This window comes from Phragmites australis, chromosome 18 (genome assembly GCF_958298935.1).
Source record: "Phragmites australis chromosome 18, lpPhrAust1.1, whole genome shotgun sequence".
Lineage (NCBI taxonomy): Eukaryota > Viridiplantae > Streptophyta > Magnoliopsida > Poales > Poaceae > Phragmites > Phragmites australis.
The window spans coordinates 25,154,962-25,173,683 of record NC_084938.1 but is presented as its reverse complement, the minus strand read 5'-3'; the positions used below and the strand labels follow the sequence as shown (position 1 = coordinate 25,173,683).

The following is an 18,722-nucleotide window of genomic DNA, read 5'->3' as shown; positions in this document are numbered from 1 at the left end:
CCTTGATATTCGCAAACCAATTCTCCAGGGGGTAATGATGGAGGTGAATGAGCATGGCCTTGAGCGATGGTGTCCATTTGAGTATGAATTTGTGCCGGAGTTTTGTCATCTTTGTGGTATAATAGGTCATATTGATAGAAATTGCTCGACGGGGAATTGGAGAAGTAAAGAACGGCCATATGATCTTAAACCGCGTATAATACCTGCTATGAAGAAATCTTCAGAGGGAACAAAAGGTCGTATTCCTATGTACCTGGAACGATCGAATGTAAATGATGAGAGGAGAAATGAAGTTTCATCTTGGAGGAAGCATCCTTTGAGTTTACTTGACGAAAAGATTAATAATCCTCCTAATGAAAAGATGAAGGACACAAATGACGATGTGAGGGAGAAGATACATCATGCAAGCATGGGTATTTTGCAGAAAGGAATAGATGAGGGAGAAAAGAATGAGAAAGAAAGTGAAAATACAAGGAACAACAGAATTGGGTTACATGTACCCGAAAGTTCTGATAGAAAAAGTGAGACTGACTTCATCTGTACTGATATTTCTCCTATGCTCGTGGACGAGATACGGGATAGAGAGGAGTCTAATGACCAACCTGACAAAGACATAATGGTAGGGAAAGGAAAGAAACAGGGCTATTTCAGACGTCTACCTTGGTGTTCTGATGGCACAAACAACATCACTGTTGTAGATCCACCAAAGAAGAAGAAGAAACGCTGTTTTCAGGATACGTCAGAGGTAAAAGTTGAAAGTTATAATCCTAGGTTACTGGATGAAAATCATGAAGCGGTTCTCCATAATCTGACTGCAGTACCAATTTATAATGATGTTGATAACAACTCAAATTCACACAAAGAACAGAGCCTGGTAGCTGCTGAGAATGTGGTGGCGCTGGTGGAGAAGCTGCAGACCTCGGAGAAGAGGGCTAGGATGGACAGTGAAGTGATTAGGGATAATATCGCCATGACAAATATAAACCCATTGGCGGGGCTGCAGATGCAGCCTCGCCGGAACCAATGAAGATTATAAGTTGGAACTGCCGGGGACTCCGGAATGGCCTGGCAGTTCGAGGCCTCTTGGATCTCAAGAGGAAGGAGGATCCCGATATCCTCTTTCTTGCGGAAACTAAACTCCCGCAGCGAAAGATGGATCAATTTCGGTGGCAACTCGGCCTGACCAACATGGTGGTGAACAATGTTGTGGGGCGGAGTGGAGGTATAGCGCTTTTTTGGCGCACAGGAATAAAGGTGTCGTTGCGTTCTCTCGGGCGTATGCACATCGATGTAGATGTGGTTGACAAGGATGGAATGGAATGGAGGCTGACGGGAATGTATGGTGAATCTCACATTGATCATAAGGAACAAACATGGAGGCTACTCCGTACTCTCAAGCACCAACATCAGCAGAATCTGCCTTGGTTATGCCTCGGTGATTTCAATGAAATCTTGTGCGAAGAGGAAAAGGAAGGGGGAACGACTAGACCCCAGATTTGCATGGACCATTTCCGTGATGCTTTAATGTTTTGTTAACTGGTGGACTTGGGTTTTGAGGGGGATAAATTCACGTGGAGAAATCACTGTCATGAGGCACAACACTACATATCCGAAAGACTAGACAGGGCGACTGGGAATTTGGAATGGTGTAATCTGTACCCCGGTCTTCATGTAGCTAATGGTGGCCCAAGACACTCGGATCATCGCCCAGTGATAGTAAGTACTGCTGATGAACATTTGGTTCGCAAACAACGGAGGGCGGGGGGCTTTCATTTTGAAGCGAAGTGGCTGATAGAAGAAGGGTGCAAAGACGTCGTAGAAGGCGCGTGGAAAACCTCAATGGAGGCTGGAGCTATACCCATTAGTGAAGCACTCAATAATGTCGCCACTGATCTTCAATATTGGAATGATCATGTTCTTGGGGATTTGGAGAGGAGAATTAAAACACTGCAAAAGGAGCTTGAAAATGTATGAGGGAACCTATCTCAGTGGAGAAAGTGCACAGGGAAGCGGTGATTAGATGCCGACTGGAGAAGTTGGAGGAAATGCTGCACATACAATGGAAGCAGAGATCTCATGTTCCTTGGCTGAAATATGGCGACAGAAACACCAAATTCCATCACGCATATGCCTCGGCTAGAAGGAAGGCAAACCGTATAAAAAAGTTGAGAAAAGAGAATGGAACATGGGTTGAGGAGGGAGCGGGCCTTACAAACTATATCTCATCCTATTTCATGGAGCTTTTTAGCTCTAATGCAGGAACACGCACTGCAGAGCTGTTACAGGACGTGGAGTGCAAGGTGACTACACCTATGAACGAAACCTTAACAGCAGAATTCAGAGCTGACGAAATAAGGGAGGCTCTTGATAGCATCGGCGACCTTAAGGCTCCGGGTCCAGATGGCATGCCATCGGTTGTGTACAAGCGGTACTGGGAGATGATGGGAGAACAGATTATAAAAGAAGTAATGACTATACTGAACGGAGGAGATATACCAGTTGGCTGGAATGATACTACCGTTGTCTTAATACCCAAGGTAAAGAACCCAGCACGTATCAAGGATCTGAGGCCTATAAGCTTATGCAATGTACTCTACAAAATTGTCAGCAAGGTTCTTGCTAATCGCCTGAAATTGGTGCTACCGAATGTGATCTCACAAAATCAAAGCGCATTTGTACTGGGCCGGATGATAACGGATAATGTGTTGATGGCTTATGAGGTCACGCATTTCTTATAGAATAAGAGAACTGGCCGTGACGGGTTAGCTGTAGTCAAGATTGACATGAGTAAGGCTTATGATAGGATTGAATGGGATTTCTTGTAGGCCATGATGTCGAAATTTGGTTTTTCCAGCAGGTGGGTTGATCTGATCATGCATTGTGTTACTACAACAAGGTACCAGATCAAGGTGAATGAAGAATTCAGCGAAATTTTTATTCCATCGAGGGGGCTTCGTCAGGGTGACCCCCTCTCCCCCTACTTGTTCATGATATGTGCGGAAGCATTCTCTGCTCTTCTCCACAAAGCTGATAGAAATGGAAGCATCTCAGGGATCAAAGTTTGTTCCCAGGCACCTACTGTAAATCACCTATTTTTTGCGGATGACTCGCTCTTGATGATGAAAGCTCGGACCACTGAGGCTGATACTCTGAAAGGAATCCTAGAGCTTTATGAGGACTGCTCTGGGCAGAGTGTAAACTTCGAGAAATCTTCGATCATGTTTAGTCCTAACACAAATGAAGTGATGAAAGCCGAGGTACAGGAAGTGCTGAACATTGTAAATGTGGCCCACACTGAAAAATATTTGGGTTTACCTATTTATATCGGAAAGTCAAGAACAAAAGAGTTTACTTACTTGAAGGATAGGACCTGGACCTGTATACAGGGATGGAAGGAAAAGCTTCTCTCTAAAGCTGGAAAGGAGATACTGATTAAGGCAGTTGCACAGACGATCCCTACATGTGCAATGTCGTGTTTCTATCTTACTAGGAGTTTCTGTGACGAGTTGATCAAGATGATTTGCAATTTTTGGTGGAGCCAACAAGATAAGGAAAACAAAATTCATTGGCTAAGCTGGGAAAAGTTGAGAAAACCAAAAGGGAAGGGAGGCCTGGGTTTTAGGGACCTCCATAGCTTCAACATAGCTTTGTTAGCCCGGCAAGCATGGAGACTCTTGCTGAACCCGGATAGTCTGTGCAGTACAATCTTAAAGGCAAAATATTTTTCAGATGGCAATTTGCTAGATGCAAGAACAAAACAGGGCATTTCCTACACATGGAGAAGTATCCTGTATGGAGTTGAGCTCATTCGGGAAGGCCTGATTTGGCGAGTTGGTACTGGAAGCACTATCAATATTTGGCATGATCCTTGGGTGCCAAAAGAATGGTCACGGAGAGTAGTATCACAAAGAAGAGGATCCCTGCTCACTAGAGTGTCCGAGTTGATCGACCCGTACACTGGCCAGTGGGACCAAGGTTTGCTCCACCAAACTTTCTGTGAAATTGATGCTAAACTGATAGCCAAGATCCCACTGTGCGAGGGGATGGAGGACTTTCCGGCCTGGCACTTTGACCCCAAAGGGATCTTCTCAGTGAAGTCAGCTTATAAACTGCATGTGAAAATTTCAGAGAGAGAGTATATGAGAGATGCCGAGTCCAGCTATAACTCTATAGGAAATTTACAAAACTCAGGGGATCGTTTTTGGCTCAATATTTGGTCACTCCCGTGTCCTAGTAAAATCAAAATGTTCATTTGGAGGGTGACTCATAACAGCCTTCCAGTGAACATGAACTTGAAGAGAAAAAGGGTCAATATTGAGGACACCAGATGCTTCCTATGCCATAGGCTTGATGAAGATGGAGCTCACTTGTTTATAAAATGCAAAAGAGTGAGACAATGCTGGAGATTGCTCAACTTGGAGACAGTAAGAAGAGATTTAGAAGCTTGCAGCTCAGCCTCTGATGTGATTCACAAAATCTGGTGCCTGCCAGTGAAACAATACATGCTCATCGTGGTGATGTGGTGGATGTGGTGGGAAAATCGAAACAAGATCAGAGAGGGTGACCCAGCCTGCTCTACTGAAAATATAGTATTCAGAGTTCAAAGCTACACGAAGGAATACTTGAACCTTTTCAAGCCGGAGAAGTCAGTTATCCTTAAGCCTGTCCCAAAGTGGAAACCACCTCAGCAAGATCAACTTAAAGCTAATGTGGATGGAGCTTACACTGTGGGAAATGACTTTGGTGGCTGGGGTGTTATCATAAGAGAAGCTTCTGGTCAGATCATAGCAGCAAGAGCAGGGAAAGTTCAGAATGTTGGAGATGCATTCACAGCGGAGCTACATGCGGTTCGAGAAGCTATTAGTCTGGCTAATCAACTGGGAATTGGTAATTAGTTATAGAATCCGATGCCGTGGTGCTTGTTCAGACACTTCAAGGAAGAAGTACAGATGCTTCGGCTATGGCAGTCACCGTCCAAGAGGTAAAATTTTTGATGAACACCTGCTTCCAAAAGTGCAAAATCCAGCACTGTAATCGTCTTTGTAACGCCGCTGCGCATCAGCTAGCTAAATTTGGAGTAAGTAATGATGTAAACCCTTTGTGCTCTTGGGAATTTGAGGTACCAGGGTGTGTATCTGTAATAGTTGCAGGTGAGATTCCTGCACAAGTTGAGTAATACAGTCCCTGTGCTTTCAAAAAAAAAAAAGGTGGTACAAAACTATGTGGCAATTGCTACGTTGCAGTTCGAGCACGTAGTAGGTGTTCTTACAGTGGAATTTTTGCGATTATTTTTGAGGAAGCAACGGCGGGGAAGATTCCACTTGATCTTAAACTCAATTGATTGAGATAATGTAATAAGGTCTCGTTTGGTAGAGCTTTGGGAGCTGATTCCGTGTTGGAATCGCTCGTAGCGCTACTAAACGGGCTGGTTGGGGAGTGATTCCGCGCGAGAATCACTTCCCGTTTTGTATAGCGAGGTGGGAGCTGAAAAAACTAGCTTTCACCTGATTCCTGACTGATTCTTCTCGATTTCAACACAATATTATCTCAGGAATCACTTCCACCACTAACATACCAAACGATTTTACAAATAGAATCACTTCCACCACAGAATCACTTCCACCCTAGTTTCAACACAGAATCACTCTCACCACAGAATCAGAGCTCTACCAAACAGCTTCTAAATTTATGAATATAAGTTTGATCTTTCAACGGCAAGATAAGAATATAGCAGAAAGAGGGCGAGCAAAAGGGGATTAGCCTATAGGTGTTTTAATGTGAAGTTTTTCGCTATTTGTTACTGTGACTTTTCCTCTCATTTGACAAGATTAAGTTCAAAGTTAACTATGATAACCAAGTAAACAGTTTGAAATAAAAATATTTTAATCCTTTTCTCGACGAATCAACGGAGCCCCACTACCTGAACAGATTTCGATTAAGTTGAATGCCCGATAGGGGGAAACGTTTTTACAAGCGTGAGCGCTGCAAAAATCTTTTAATCTTGCTTGATACGTTTTGTAACTTGGACACCACTTCAACAAAATGGAATAAACCCTGATATTTTTCATTCTCCACCGAACCGGCCGGCCGGCAGGGCCTCTGTTCCCTCATCTGAAGACAACAAAAATGAGAGAAGTTTCAGCAGGAGCACAGAAGTACAGTACCGTATTGTCCTTTTCCAATGAGATAGAATACACTTTTTAATACTAGTATAAACATCACCGACTCTTTAGGGCTTACATTTGGAGAAGTTTGCTCGTGTTGACGAAGGATCTGCGACCTGGGAGGCTGGGAAGTAAACGCAGCATACAATGATACAAAACGGGCTCACTGGCCGTGATTTTCCTAATCTTAACAAGCCTGGAAATTAACAAAATTCTAGTCGATTACCGCTGGTTCTTGTTGAGATTCGGCCTCTAGTGGTCTTTTCAGCGACAGTGTCGGCGACGATTAAGGCCAATTCCAACGGGAGCCGGAAATCCAAGCCGCATCCCTGTAGTTCCAATTTTGCCGTTTCCAGCTGCTGCATTCGGCTCCAGCGGAAGAGGCATCCGCTTCTACAGTGATGCAGACGCACGACTGTAGCACTAGGCAGCCGGCAAATTTGCCGTTGGTTTTGAGGCTCCCGTAACCCTGTAGACTGAGTATGCGTGTGGTCCCGAAGGGAGGAAGAGAGTAATGTAAGGTAGGAAATAGGATGTCTGTTGGAGATGAAAAAAATAGAAGAGGCTGTAATAGTGATAGAGGATGCTGTAATAGTGTTATAGGGTATGGATTTTTAGAGTTTCTGTTGGAGATGGCCTAAGAGGAGGCTATGGACTTGGGCGGAACTGGCTGTGGTACTTCGGTTCCGTATTCTTCGGAGTACTAAAGAGTGCATTTTTTAAAGCGCACCTTTAAATTCAACACCGTATCTGTATCATAGCTTCCATTTACTATATATCAACTATGTTTCTTACCAAATGTTTATATAAATGAAAATTGTGCCTCGTGCTTAAAGGAAAATAAGTCATCTTATAAATAGTCATCGTTTTATGTGATGAAAACCATAGAATCCAGAGTTTTCTTCGGCTATATGTACGGCAGTAGGGCGTGAGACTTGTCTAGATTTAGTCTTTCGAGTTGCATTACACATATGATCTATAGTTTTCATCGTATGAACTCATGCAAATTTCATTGGAAAAAAAAATCAAAAGAAATGAAAATACAAAGAAGTTGCTCTAGAACGCACTAATCATGCTCGAGTTGTGACATAATCCTGGCTCCATTCCCGGATATAGCTCCGTGCAAAATTGCAGTTATGAATAGGAAACACATCAAAATCTCTTCAAACAAGCAGTAGACCGTGAACTTTAGGCAGCTTTCGCGAGCTCGCCGAGCTCCCTGTCGACGGCCACCTTAAGGAAGCTGCCTTCCTCGACGACCATCTGCACGGGCAGGAAGCCGAGCCCGTTGGCCACCGCGAGCATCACCTCCCTCATCTCCGCCCGGAACTCTTGCTGGTCCACCTTGCCACTGCCGTCCCTGTCGAACAGCGCGAACAGGCCGCGGTACAGCCCCGCGAGCTCGTCGGCGCCCACGGCGGCCTCGTCCACGCCGAAGTGCTTCTCGAGCACCCGCAGGCTCATCAGCTCCCCGGCCATCTCCGCGTACGAGAGCAGGCCGTCGCGGTCGGCGTCCAGCGCCGCGAACCGGCCGTCCACCGACGAGTTGAAGGCGCGTTCGTCCTCCACGAAGCTCCGGACCGTGCTCCCGTCCAGGATCTCCACGCTCATCTTCGGACGCGCGCTCTCTGTTCTTGGAAAGTGTTCGTGTGAGAGGAAGAGTGAGGTTGGCTTGGTTTGGTTTGATGTGAAACGAAGGCGCTCGGTCGGGCCATTTTTATAGGCTTGCAAGTGCGGTGGCGGGCGCCTTTGGGCCTACGGTTTTTGTTGACGGGCTGGGTTGGGGTTGGGCCCAAGGATTTTGACGTCGGTAAGATGCTGTGGGCGCGTGTTGCCGTTGGTGCTTGGTAACCACGCGAAGTTCGTATCTTTTGGGCGGGACGCGGGATGGAAAATGCGCGCCCGCGGCATATGCGGAGTCGGTGCCCGGTTGGGCGGTCCGACACCAACGGCTTCGAAGACCGCGTTTGCACTTTGCAGTGGAACGCACGGCGGCGTTGGCATGGGTCAACAACTCAGGGTTGCCAGAGACGGAGAGACCGTGGGGTCCTGCGAGATATTTTAAACAATGGAATTATATCCCTGTTTCTGCTTCCCTCGAGACACTAGACCGTTACTTATTACAAAATACAGACATGAAGTTTATATCATCACACAAACGTGATGCAAGAAATCTTTTGACATAACATAACATCAAGAGACGCCCATATAGCTCAGATAGGAGAAATTATTAGGTTATTTTAAATCTCCATTCATGTGAGATGAAAATCTACATAACCATCATCTCTGACGTACGACAAACATTATGCATTATATCCGAATCCACTTCATTTTGCCAAAATAGCATCCAAAAGCGGAGACACTATGTTTCTCTATATAAAACCTACATGTAAGATTTAGTTAGTGTTAATACCATCATTATTTACTATCTGAAACAGCTGAACCTGAATATTCAATAGTACGAACCAGTTTGATGACCGACTTGATCTATCTAACCGAGACATCAATAGGGGGTAAACTATAAAAGCGTGGTAACCGGTGTCTAGTGATGGGCATACAGCACCAATAAATATCTATGAATATATGCTAATGTAATTTAATTAACTAACTAATTATTTTGATCTAATTAAAATAACTAATTAATTGATTGAGTTAAATTAAAATAGATTCACAGATAGCTCTAGGCCTATCCGATGGCCAGCCGTTATTTGCTGGAAAACTCCGTGGAAGAGCAGGTGGGCAAGGGACAGTAGCGAAGACTGGCGAAAGCAGACGCGCCCACGGCTAGAGTATATATGGTGGCGAGTCGACCGGAGCAGGAGAGATACCGGACCCGGAACCAGTAGCGAATCGCGTCGCGTGCGTTGCTTACCTCGCCACCACGCGAACTGGGGCTGAGCAGGCTTGTGTGGACTGGTTGGCCGCTGGCCGCATATCGCACCCGTGCTTTGCGCAGGCTCTCACTGCGAAACCGCGATGTAAAACTTTAAGCTACATTCTTCAAACTTAGATCAAATTTTCGATCTCCATATATATGTTCCCACTTGTTCACGTGCGTGTGGAGAACAAAAAATGACACGGCTAATTTGTTTACAGGGCAGATAGTCCGGTATTTAAGATATTATCATCGTCGGACTATTCGGTAGGTGAAATGATAGAATTTTGTAAAAAAGTTTGCTCTCTGAAAAATTGCTTCGGCGATGTATTTGATGAAACGCTGGAGCATCCGGTGAGTATAGCTCAAATCTTGCAGAAAGTTTTGCTCCTTAAAAATATTAGTCTGGTGAGTTATCTGGCGTGTTTAATAGAAAATCTTACAAAAAAATTTACTCTCTAGAAATATTAGTTTGGTGAGTCATTCGGCGATCGCTAGATTATTCGACGCATTCAAAGGAAAATCTTGCATAAAGTTTTTCTCTCTAGAAATACTAGTCTGGCGAGTCATCTGACGATTGCTGGATTATCCGACACGTTCAAAGGAAATTCTTGCAGAGAAATTACTCTCTGAAAAAATTATTCCGAAGGAAGTCTCCGGTGAGTTCATTTATTACGCCGAACCATTCGGTGTTTATTAAATATAATTTAGGTTTGTTGATTGATTGAACTCGTCGGATAGTCCGGTATTCACATTTATTTCTTGTCGGACCATCCGGTGTTACTCTGAGTCCGAGTTGATTTGGAATTATAGATCTGTTTGGATTCTTTTCGTGTTTTCTATCGAACATGGCACAAGTAGTGTAAGACCCCCATTACCGGGATCTCCTGTGCCTCCTGTATCAGTCTCTGGATTATGTAGTTGATACGCATAGTATAACAGTTGTAGTATCATAGTCAAACTTCGTATGTAAATACTAAGGTTCTGGGTAAAAAAAAAGGTTTACAATCCATACTGAATATTAAAAGCCTGGTCTAGCGGCCAGCAAAACACATAACGGAAGCAAAAGCCCAAGCCACAAGCAACGAGGGGGCGAACGTGACCTCAGAGACTATTCTTCATCCCCGACTTCACCTCCGGCGGAGTCGGCATTGGGTTTTTCATCTGAATGACAGCAAGAGTGAGTACGGAAGGTACTCAGCAATCCCTATACTACTTCAAAATGTTGATAGATTCATAAAGGGTTTATTCAAGGATAGGCTTTACGATTTAGATTTAAGCGTAAAGCAGTTTATGCAGATTACCTATTGTATCAACTATGATTGACTTCAAGATATTTTAAGTAGTTCAATATCAGTGACGAGCCGTATCTGGGGTTTCTCGATCCTGGGAGGGGCTACACCTCACTCCGCAGTCCTTTTTATCATATCTGGTATACCTCTAGTACCACACAGCTTCTAGCGGAGTGAGCCAGGAACCACATCACACGGACATCTAGTCCACACACTCACTCATCAAACTTCGCGCACCCGGAGTCTATTCAAGCGTGACCATGCCTTTACATGTCCATGACCGTAGACACGACAATTCAAATAGATTTACACTCTGCAGAGATTGTGCAACTTTACTCATGCGATATGCTCAGCCTCCAACCGTTGCAAGTGGAGGAGCGAATCATACAGAGATTCTCCAACACCTTTCCTGCCGGGCTTTTCCACGAGACACGCCAAGTCCCAGAGCTGCATGTTCCGAAGGCTAGCATCCCTTTTTAAGCCTAAGCCAGTCCCTAAAACCTCCAACAGCGAGACATATGGACCCTGGTATGATGCCCAACTCAGTCTAGTGAAGGAAAGTCAAGTCCTGCCCATACAGGACGCATGGTTGCACGGGGGTGGCTAGACATGACGGTGCAAGACTCGGTCCTTAAGTGGCCGGGCTAGGCATCTTCATGGGCAATAAATACCACTATGTAACTCAAGCCCCCAAAAGCATCATCCCTCGAGGACCACTCTACCTGCCCGTGCCAAAACAGTTTTCACCCATTTTTACACATCACCACCCATGTCCCACATGACATCAAGGGTTTTACGACCATTATGGAATTCACAACCATCAAAGAGGCATGGTATATAAGTTTTCGTTGATAATAGTAAGTCTTGTCTCCGAGAAGAGGTGTTTTAAAAGCGATATCTCCAAGGAGATGTATTCAATCCTAAGCATGCTAGATATCATGGAGTCGTCCAACGTTAATATAGATAACGACAGGTAATCCTAGGGTGGTATGTATTCTGGATGATGACATATAAGGCATGGCAGTGTTGATAGGATTAACTACTACAAGTAGTTTGAAAGAAAACGTAATATATATCACATGCGATAATAAGTCCAATTTTAGTTGATCATGTATATTAATTGAAAACCATAGGTTCAATATGATAAAAAAGATAGGACTTGCCTTCTCCGGAATTTTCTTTGAAGTGTTGATTGTAATCGGGATCCTCCTCACTCCCGATGCTTCCGGCGCAGCACTCACATAACTCGGGTTGCCCTGAAATCGCGACTACGATCAACAACGGTGATACTAAAGAAGAATCAATTTAACACCAAATAGAAAGCCAAATGAGCCCTAATGGATACCACAACATGACAGATGACTAGATCTCGATTTTAGATGAATGTCGGCGAAAGAATCGTCGAAATCAGAGCCAGAACGGAGAAGTTACGGCTCCCAGAAGGTTTATTCAGAATTTAAATCGAGGAATTAAGAAATGGCACTGTTCATAGATGGGGCCTATCCGGTCACGATGGGCCCAGATTGGGCCAGGTCTGGGCCTAGATGGGTCAAGTTTGGGTTTGGACGTGTCAGGCTGTATAGTACTGGGCCCGCACTGTGCAGGCCCACTTGGGTTTTGGGCTGGCTGGCTAACGGGCCACGAAGGCAAGCCGGCCTACCAAGTGGCCCGTCTGGAGACTGGGTCGGTGAGGCTGGCGATTAGGTAGAGCCAGGCTGAGCCATGACCTGTGGCCGATTTCCATGCGTGCGAGCAACGGCCCAGCTATGCGCGTGCGCGAGCGCGCGGTGGAGAAGGGGGAAAGAATCGACTGGCGGTGCGGACTGGTTCCCGGCAGGCTCCCAACGATTGGACGGCGGCATAAGGATGGTGATGGCTTCCCGATGCTCCTTGGCAGCACATCGTCGACAGACGGGCATTGAAGATGTCGCAGCGGCGACAATGGCGACGGTGGTAGTGCTGTGGCGAGGCGAATGGAGAAGAGGGAGAGAGAGACGCGGGGCTACTATTTATAGAGATGGAGAGAGAGCATGGAGAGGCGGTGCGCGCACTGGCGTCATGGGGATGTCGGTGGCGAGGTGGCAGCTGGTGCCCACCTTATTTCCCGGATCATGGGCATGCTCTGCCCTGGCGAAGCGCGTGGGCGTGTGAAGTCACGGTGCAGACGCATGGGCAGCAGAGATAGAGAGAGAGAGGGAGAGAGAAGAGAGAGAGAGAGAGCGGAGAAAGGGGAAGCCAGTCGGGAGAGCTTCCCGGGGAACGACAACCGGCGGAGGTGTTGTCACGCTGGAAAGGGAAGGAGGGAAAGAAGGCGCGCGGAACGGAGGTCGGATCAGCGACGCGTGGACCTGCGGACGGCCAAGCGACGCGCGGGGCGTGGGCACGCACACGCGAGCTGGGCCGGCAGCGTTGTGATGTGGACCGAGCGTGGCGAGAGAGAAAGGAAGGGCCGACGCGTGGGAGGAGAGAAAGAAAGGCCGGCTGGTGGGCTGAGAAAGAGGGAGGGGAGGGAAATTCGGTCCGAGCGAAAAAAGAGAAGAGAAAAGGAAAAGAGAGAGAAAAAAATAAGAAAGGAGAGAGGGAGGGATTTTGGGAATAATTCAAAATGGAAAATTTTGAATTTGAATTTTAACTTGGGATTAAGATCAACTCCATTTGGAATATTTGAACTTTGATTTGAATTTGGAATAAGATCTTTGGGGAAGGTTTTGAAACAAAGGATTCGAACTCAATTTGGATTGGAGCTGAATATAATCTAAGAGTAGATTTGAAGTTGAGAGACATTCAATTTCAAACCTCCATACAAAGAACCAAATAAATCTCAAACTAATGCATATGAACCAACTTAATGTAGAGACTATTTGAATTTGATTCTAGTGCACTTTGAATTACCTATGCAACTCAGCTCAACTTATAAATATGAATGTATACATATACTGGTATATATATATCCACATACCTATTCTCTTAACCCATAGTTAGCTTAATTAACCCTAAAAATATTTAATTTGGAGTGAATTTTGCAATCAATTAACATGCTCAAACTCAGGATGTTACAAGTAGGCTAGGGTTAGAGTCGTATTCCATAAGGGCCAAGTCCAAACCGCCCCTATAAATAGTTAAGGGGGTGGATGCCGATTGTAACACATTAGTCAATCATCAAATTTCGCATCTACTTTTGTTTTTCTTTCCTGCATATTAGGGCTAGCTCTATTGCTCCAAATCCTCGTGGTTTGGATGGTTTTCTTTATTGATTTGCTTGTATATCAACCGAGCAACGACTCTCATGATTGTTATTTAAAATTCTTTGCTTATTTGCTCGCAAACAAGTCGTGATTTTCCTACAAAATTGGGATTGTTATCTAGGATTCAAGGATTTGTGTGTTGCACGGGGTTACAAAATCTTGTGCCAACACAAATTCATGACTCCGCTGGGGAACAACGGTTCTCCATCGACTTCAACACCTATGGTTTCAGCACCAATCCCCTCCTCTAGTTGCTGTGCCATGGCCAATGAGGAAGCCAAAATCAAGCCCAACAACATCATCGCGCTGGTGCTTGAAAAGCTTCCTGAGGACGATCACCAAGCCATTGAAACTCAAAAGCGGGAGGTGGAGAGGGTGATGCTTGCGTGCTACCAAAAGACAAGACAAGGGGTGATCAAGAAGAGTGATCTAACCCCGATCATCTACGCAAAAATTGAGGTAAATCCCAATGTAAGTGATTCGTCTCATACTTTGCAACAACAAATCATGCATATGGTTGATCAATCCGTAGGTACTACCATGAGTAACAAATTTGACACGTTAGCTAAAGTTTTAGATCAACTGTTCAATAGCCATTTTTATTCTATAGATCTAGAGGTGCATGGTATTAGAGATACACAAAAATAGGCTTTGTTACATGATGCTAGTACTTCCAATTCGAACAATGGTAGCAAATTTCAGCAAGATTCTTTTGGTTCATCGGCACAATTCTACCTCTACAACAAGATATGCAGATGGATCAAATTCATGGCCGAACTAATGTTCTAGGTTCGACCAATGTTGTGACACCTCCACTTACTACACCAAATATTATTAAACCTGAGGTTTCATCGTTTATTTTTTCAGTATCAAATATTACATGTAGTGTAACTATCTCGGTTCCACATGTAGCTAATCACAATAGCCGAGTTAATGAAATTTTAGCAAGCATTCATATAGTTTCATATAACACCGTATCATATAGTAAGTCTCACATACCTCCATATGGTACTGGCATCACTTATGATCCATTGCCGGATACTTGCTTAGATGTGCCTCCACAAAGTGTTCTACAAAGTTCTACGACTGCTCGGCCCATGGCCGAGCAACCTATAAGACATTAGATCATTAGAGAACAAAGGACTAGTCTTTTAAGGAAGCATTTTGGGATAGAACCTAAAGGTAGAGCACATATTTATCAAAAACCTTATCCCGATTATTATGATACAATTATATATCTTTGTGGGTTTAATGTGCCTAACTTTGTTAAGTTTAATAGGGAGGATGGTAGAACCACAATAGAACATATAGGGCAATTTCTTGCACAATGTGGCAAACCGGGGTAGTGATATTTTAAGATTGAGTTTATTTCCTTTATCACTTTCCGGCAATGCATTTACTTTGTTTACTTTGCTTACACCTAATTCTATTCATACACATGCACAAATTGAGCAAAAATTTTATGAGTATTTCTATACTAGAGATACGGAATTGAGGTTGATTCATTTAACATCGGTTAGACAAAACTATAATGAGTTTGTCTTTGAATATATTAGAAGGTTTAGAGATACTAAAAAATCGATGTTTCAATGTAGCGCTATCCGATAGAGATCTTGCTAAATTAGATTTTACTGATTTGCAAGCACACATAAAAGAAAAGTTAGAGGGGCAAGAATTTTCAGATGTGAATCAAGTCTTGCAGCGGGCTCTGGCTCAAGAAAGTCGTGCCAAAGAGTATAGAAAAGTCCAAAAATTTAGTGAGAAGAACAAAGTGGATCGTTCTAGTGTTAATGTAGTCAAATATGAGGACGATTCATCGGATGAGTATAGTGTTGATATGTGCATAGCTGAGTGGACATGAAAATCTAAATCTAAACTATTTGTATGCTCCGTTTTGAAGCCGACTCCACAAAAGAATCAGCAAGAAGAGATAAAATTTACATTTGATATTACTAAGTGTGATAAGATGTTTGATCTTTTGCTACAAGAAAAATAGATCAGTTTGCCTCCTAACCATGTTATTCCACCATTTGAGGAGCTTAAGAAGTGTGCATATTGCAAATGGAATAATTCTTATTCTCATGCTACTAATGATTTCAATGTCTTCAGTCGATAGGTTCAATCGACCATTAATGAAAGATGATTGAAGTTTGCTAGAAATTCTAAGATTAAGTTAGATAGTGATCCATTCTCTGTCAACATGGTCAATTTTGAAGGCAAGAAAGTCTTGATTCGACCACCTCAAGCCGAGTCAACTAAAGGCAAGGATGTGGTTATTGGTGAGGATAATGTGCAACCAAAGATGATCAAACCTAAAAGCCCAGAGGTTGATCATTGGAAAGTGAATGGAAATAGAAACAAAGTCACTGAGAATCTTGAAAAGCCAAAATCTACATTCAGTGTATTTTTGACTAAGTATGTGAGTGGCAAGCCTAACCAAAAGGGAGGCAACCGGTCAAATACTCTTAAACGTTCAAGGTCACATCCGAAGTATGAGTTTGGGGGGAGGAAAAGGAAATGAGAGAGTAATATTACAACAGTTTTGTTTCCTCCGTTTGGGCCGCCAATACCTATGATATAGGGGTTTCTTCCTATGATGTCTCTACCATGTCCGTCATAGAGTTGGTATGGACCTTGGGCATCACCTCCTATGCTGTTTGCACCGTTTCATCCAAGATGGACATCACCTAAACATTTGGCATTCGACATGCTATCTCATCCTAAACAAGACCGATTTAGTTTAGGAAATCGGTCAAATGATTGAAGGGATAGAAGGGAAATTAAAAATGTGTATCGTGGGAAGAATGTGAGTGTTTTTAATGAAAAATTAGATCTTGAACAGAAGGGAAAACAATCAGTTATTAACAATCAGCTAATAGCGGTTTGAATGGCGGCAATGAGGAGGAAGTTATAGAGGTGGTTAGTACTGATCTTGGGATCAAGTTGGCACCCCCTACGGTGGTGCAGTAGTCCATGGCGCCAAAAGTTGAAGAAACTAGTTCCAGTGCCAAGCTGATCGGTAGTTCGGGTGATCAGAAGGTTAAAAGGAAGGTGTCCTTGCTGCTTAGAACTAAACCGTAGCTCTAATGGTGTCCTCGAGGTTTCTCACACTCCCAAAAGAGAAGGCTACAAAGGTTACGCAAGCAAGAATTGGGAGAAGCTCAAGCAGAAAAGGTGAGAGATGAAGTTTTCAATGAAATTAAGTCGATGATGCCTATTCGGAAAGAATGAAGATTGAAGTAAGTTGAAGTACATGTTGTATCACCTAGTGATGATTAGGATGACATGTTAGATGACTCTCCAGTGATTAGAGATTATTCTCCACTTCATGATGGTATGGATGTCAATATGGTTTTTACCTTTGGAATTTTGAGCTATTGATGAGGAGGTTGCTCAATTGAATCTTGGTCCGAAGGAAGCCATATTTGAAAAACCTAAATAATCGAGCCAACACTTGAAATCATTGTATGTTAAAGGGCCTATTGATGGGAGGCCGATTTTTAGGATGTTAGTAGATGGTGGAGCTATGGTGAATTTAATATCATATTCGGTTTTCAAGAAATTAGGAAAAGAAGATAGCGAGCTAGGCATGATCTTTATCCTCGGTGCATCTTTGTCTTCTTTGCCTTGTCTTCCATGTACTTAGTCATCTTCGTCCCATAAATCATACTAGCATTATTTAGCGGTCCCTGAAATACTTGCATGTCCCTTGAAGTATGAACTCTACAATCCCTACCAGCGATAATCCCCTCACACCTTTTATCACCTAGTTATAAACCTCTGCTAAATTTGTAGTTATAATGTTGTACCTAGCCCCATTTATGTCGTAGAGAAGAGCCAACTTTTCCTTTGCCTCATTCTCAATCCACTTGCTAAATGACCTGATAGATGACTCGGTCCTCCGTATGATGCCTGCTTCATTGTCCTTTGGTAGGGATTCAAGAGGTACTGGTTTGTCCTCCGGCCCTCTCATGGGCTTCCTTGCACACTCATGTGTTTGCTTTCTCATTAGCTCATCCAGTATCGGCTAAAGAGCATCAAACTTCCGCTGCTGGTTCTGACCGCACAACCGCTTGAACATGTTCATGAGGTTCTTGTTCTTGAATTGACGAAAGAAGTTTACATCCAAATGCCTCATGCACCTCCTACTCTGCAGATCTGGCCACACAGGTCCAATCAAGCCATCGTCCGTTTTATTTTGCAGATCCATAATTGCCTTGAGCATCCCAGCATGCCGATCATGTATAATGCACATGTTCGACCGACCATAAACAATTACCATCCTCATACGGTACAAGAACCAAAACCAACTGCTACTATTCTCACCCTCAACAAATGCAAAGGCTGACGATAGAACTTAATTATTCCCATCGACCCCAATAGCAGTTAGGATCTATCACGTGAACTTGCCGATAAGAAAAGTGTCGTTGATGCACAAGATAGGTCATCAATGCTTGAAAGCTTCAATACATGCCCCTATTGCGAAATCGTTTCAGGACGTACTTATCAGGTTTGGACATCAATGGGTACTTGTCAATGTCATTATACGTCCCCGGTTTCCATCGAGAAATGGTCTACAGTAAATATGGCAGATTCTCATACGAAACTTCATAGGTCTCGAACATCATCTCGACTGCCTTCCTCTTCTCCTTTCATACCTTGTTGTAGCTGATAGTGTACTTGTACTCTTTCTTAATTTACCTAATTATGAATCCTGATTCATAGTTCAGGTTGTTCACAATATGTGTGTATATCAAATTAGTGATAAAGGATGAGGTTATGTTCCTGTGGCTGGGCTCAAGTTTGTCCATCATGCAAGTATGCTTGACTACAATCGACACCTCCCAATAGTCAACGTAGTTCCCTTTGAAGCCATGCACCCGCCATGGGCAACCCACATTCGCGCACTTGACATCATATTCCTTCTTGTTTGACTTGACAACTTAAAATTATCGTCGAAGCGATGTCGCCCATTGGGTCACAACATCCTTCATGGCCTGACTAATAGGATACCTAGCACTTTGAGTCACCTCATTCTGCGTATACTCCAAGGCCACTTAATTCCGCTCATTCACCATAAGGTTGTTGCAGTTGAGATTGTCCCAGTCCACGAGAACTGGAGCATCGTCCTCATCATCCGAGATAT

At 43.8% G+C, this 18,722-nt stretch overlaps 2 protein-coding genes across 2 annotated transcripts; one reads left to right on the top strand and one right to left on the bottom strand.

Moving 5' to 3' along the window:
* Positions 1–3,995: 3,995 nt before the first annotated feature.
* Positions 3,996–4,895, top strand: LOC133898629 (uncharacterized). Its single transcript, XM_062339315.1, has one exon. It carries the CDS (start codon positions 4,044–4,046, stop codon positions 4,893–4,895), a length of 852 nt encoding a protein of 283 aa, XP_062195299.1. The 5' UTR covers positions 3,996–4,043.
* Positions 4,896–7,157: 2,262 nt separating this feature from the next.
* Positions 7,158–7,869, bottom strand: LOC133899045 (uncharacterized). The gene has a single exon (XM_062339946.1). The coding sequence runs from the start codon at positions 7,773–7,775 to the stop codon at positions 7,353–7,355; it is 423 nt and encodes a 140-aa protein (XP_062195930.1). The 5' UTR covers positions 7,776–7,869; the 3' UTR covers positions 7,158–7,352.
* Positions 7,870–18,722: the final 10,853 nt, after the last annotated feature.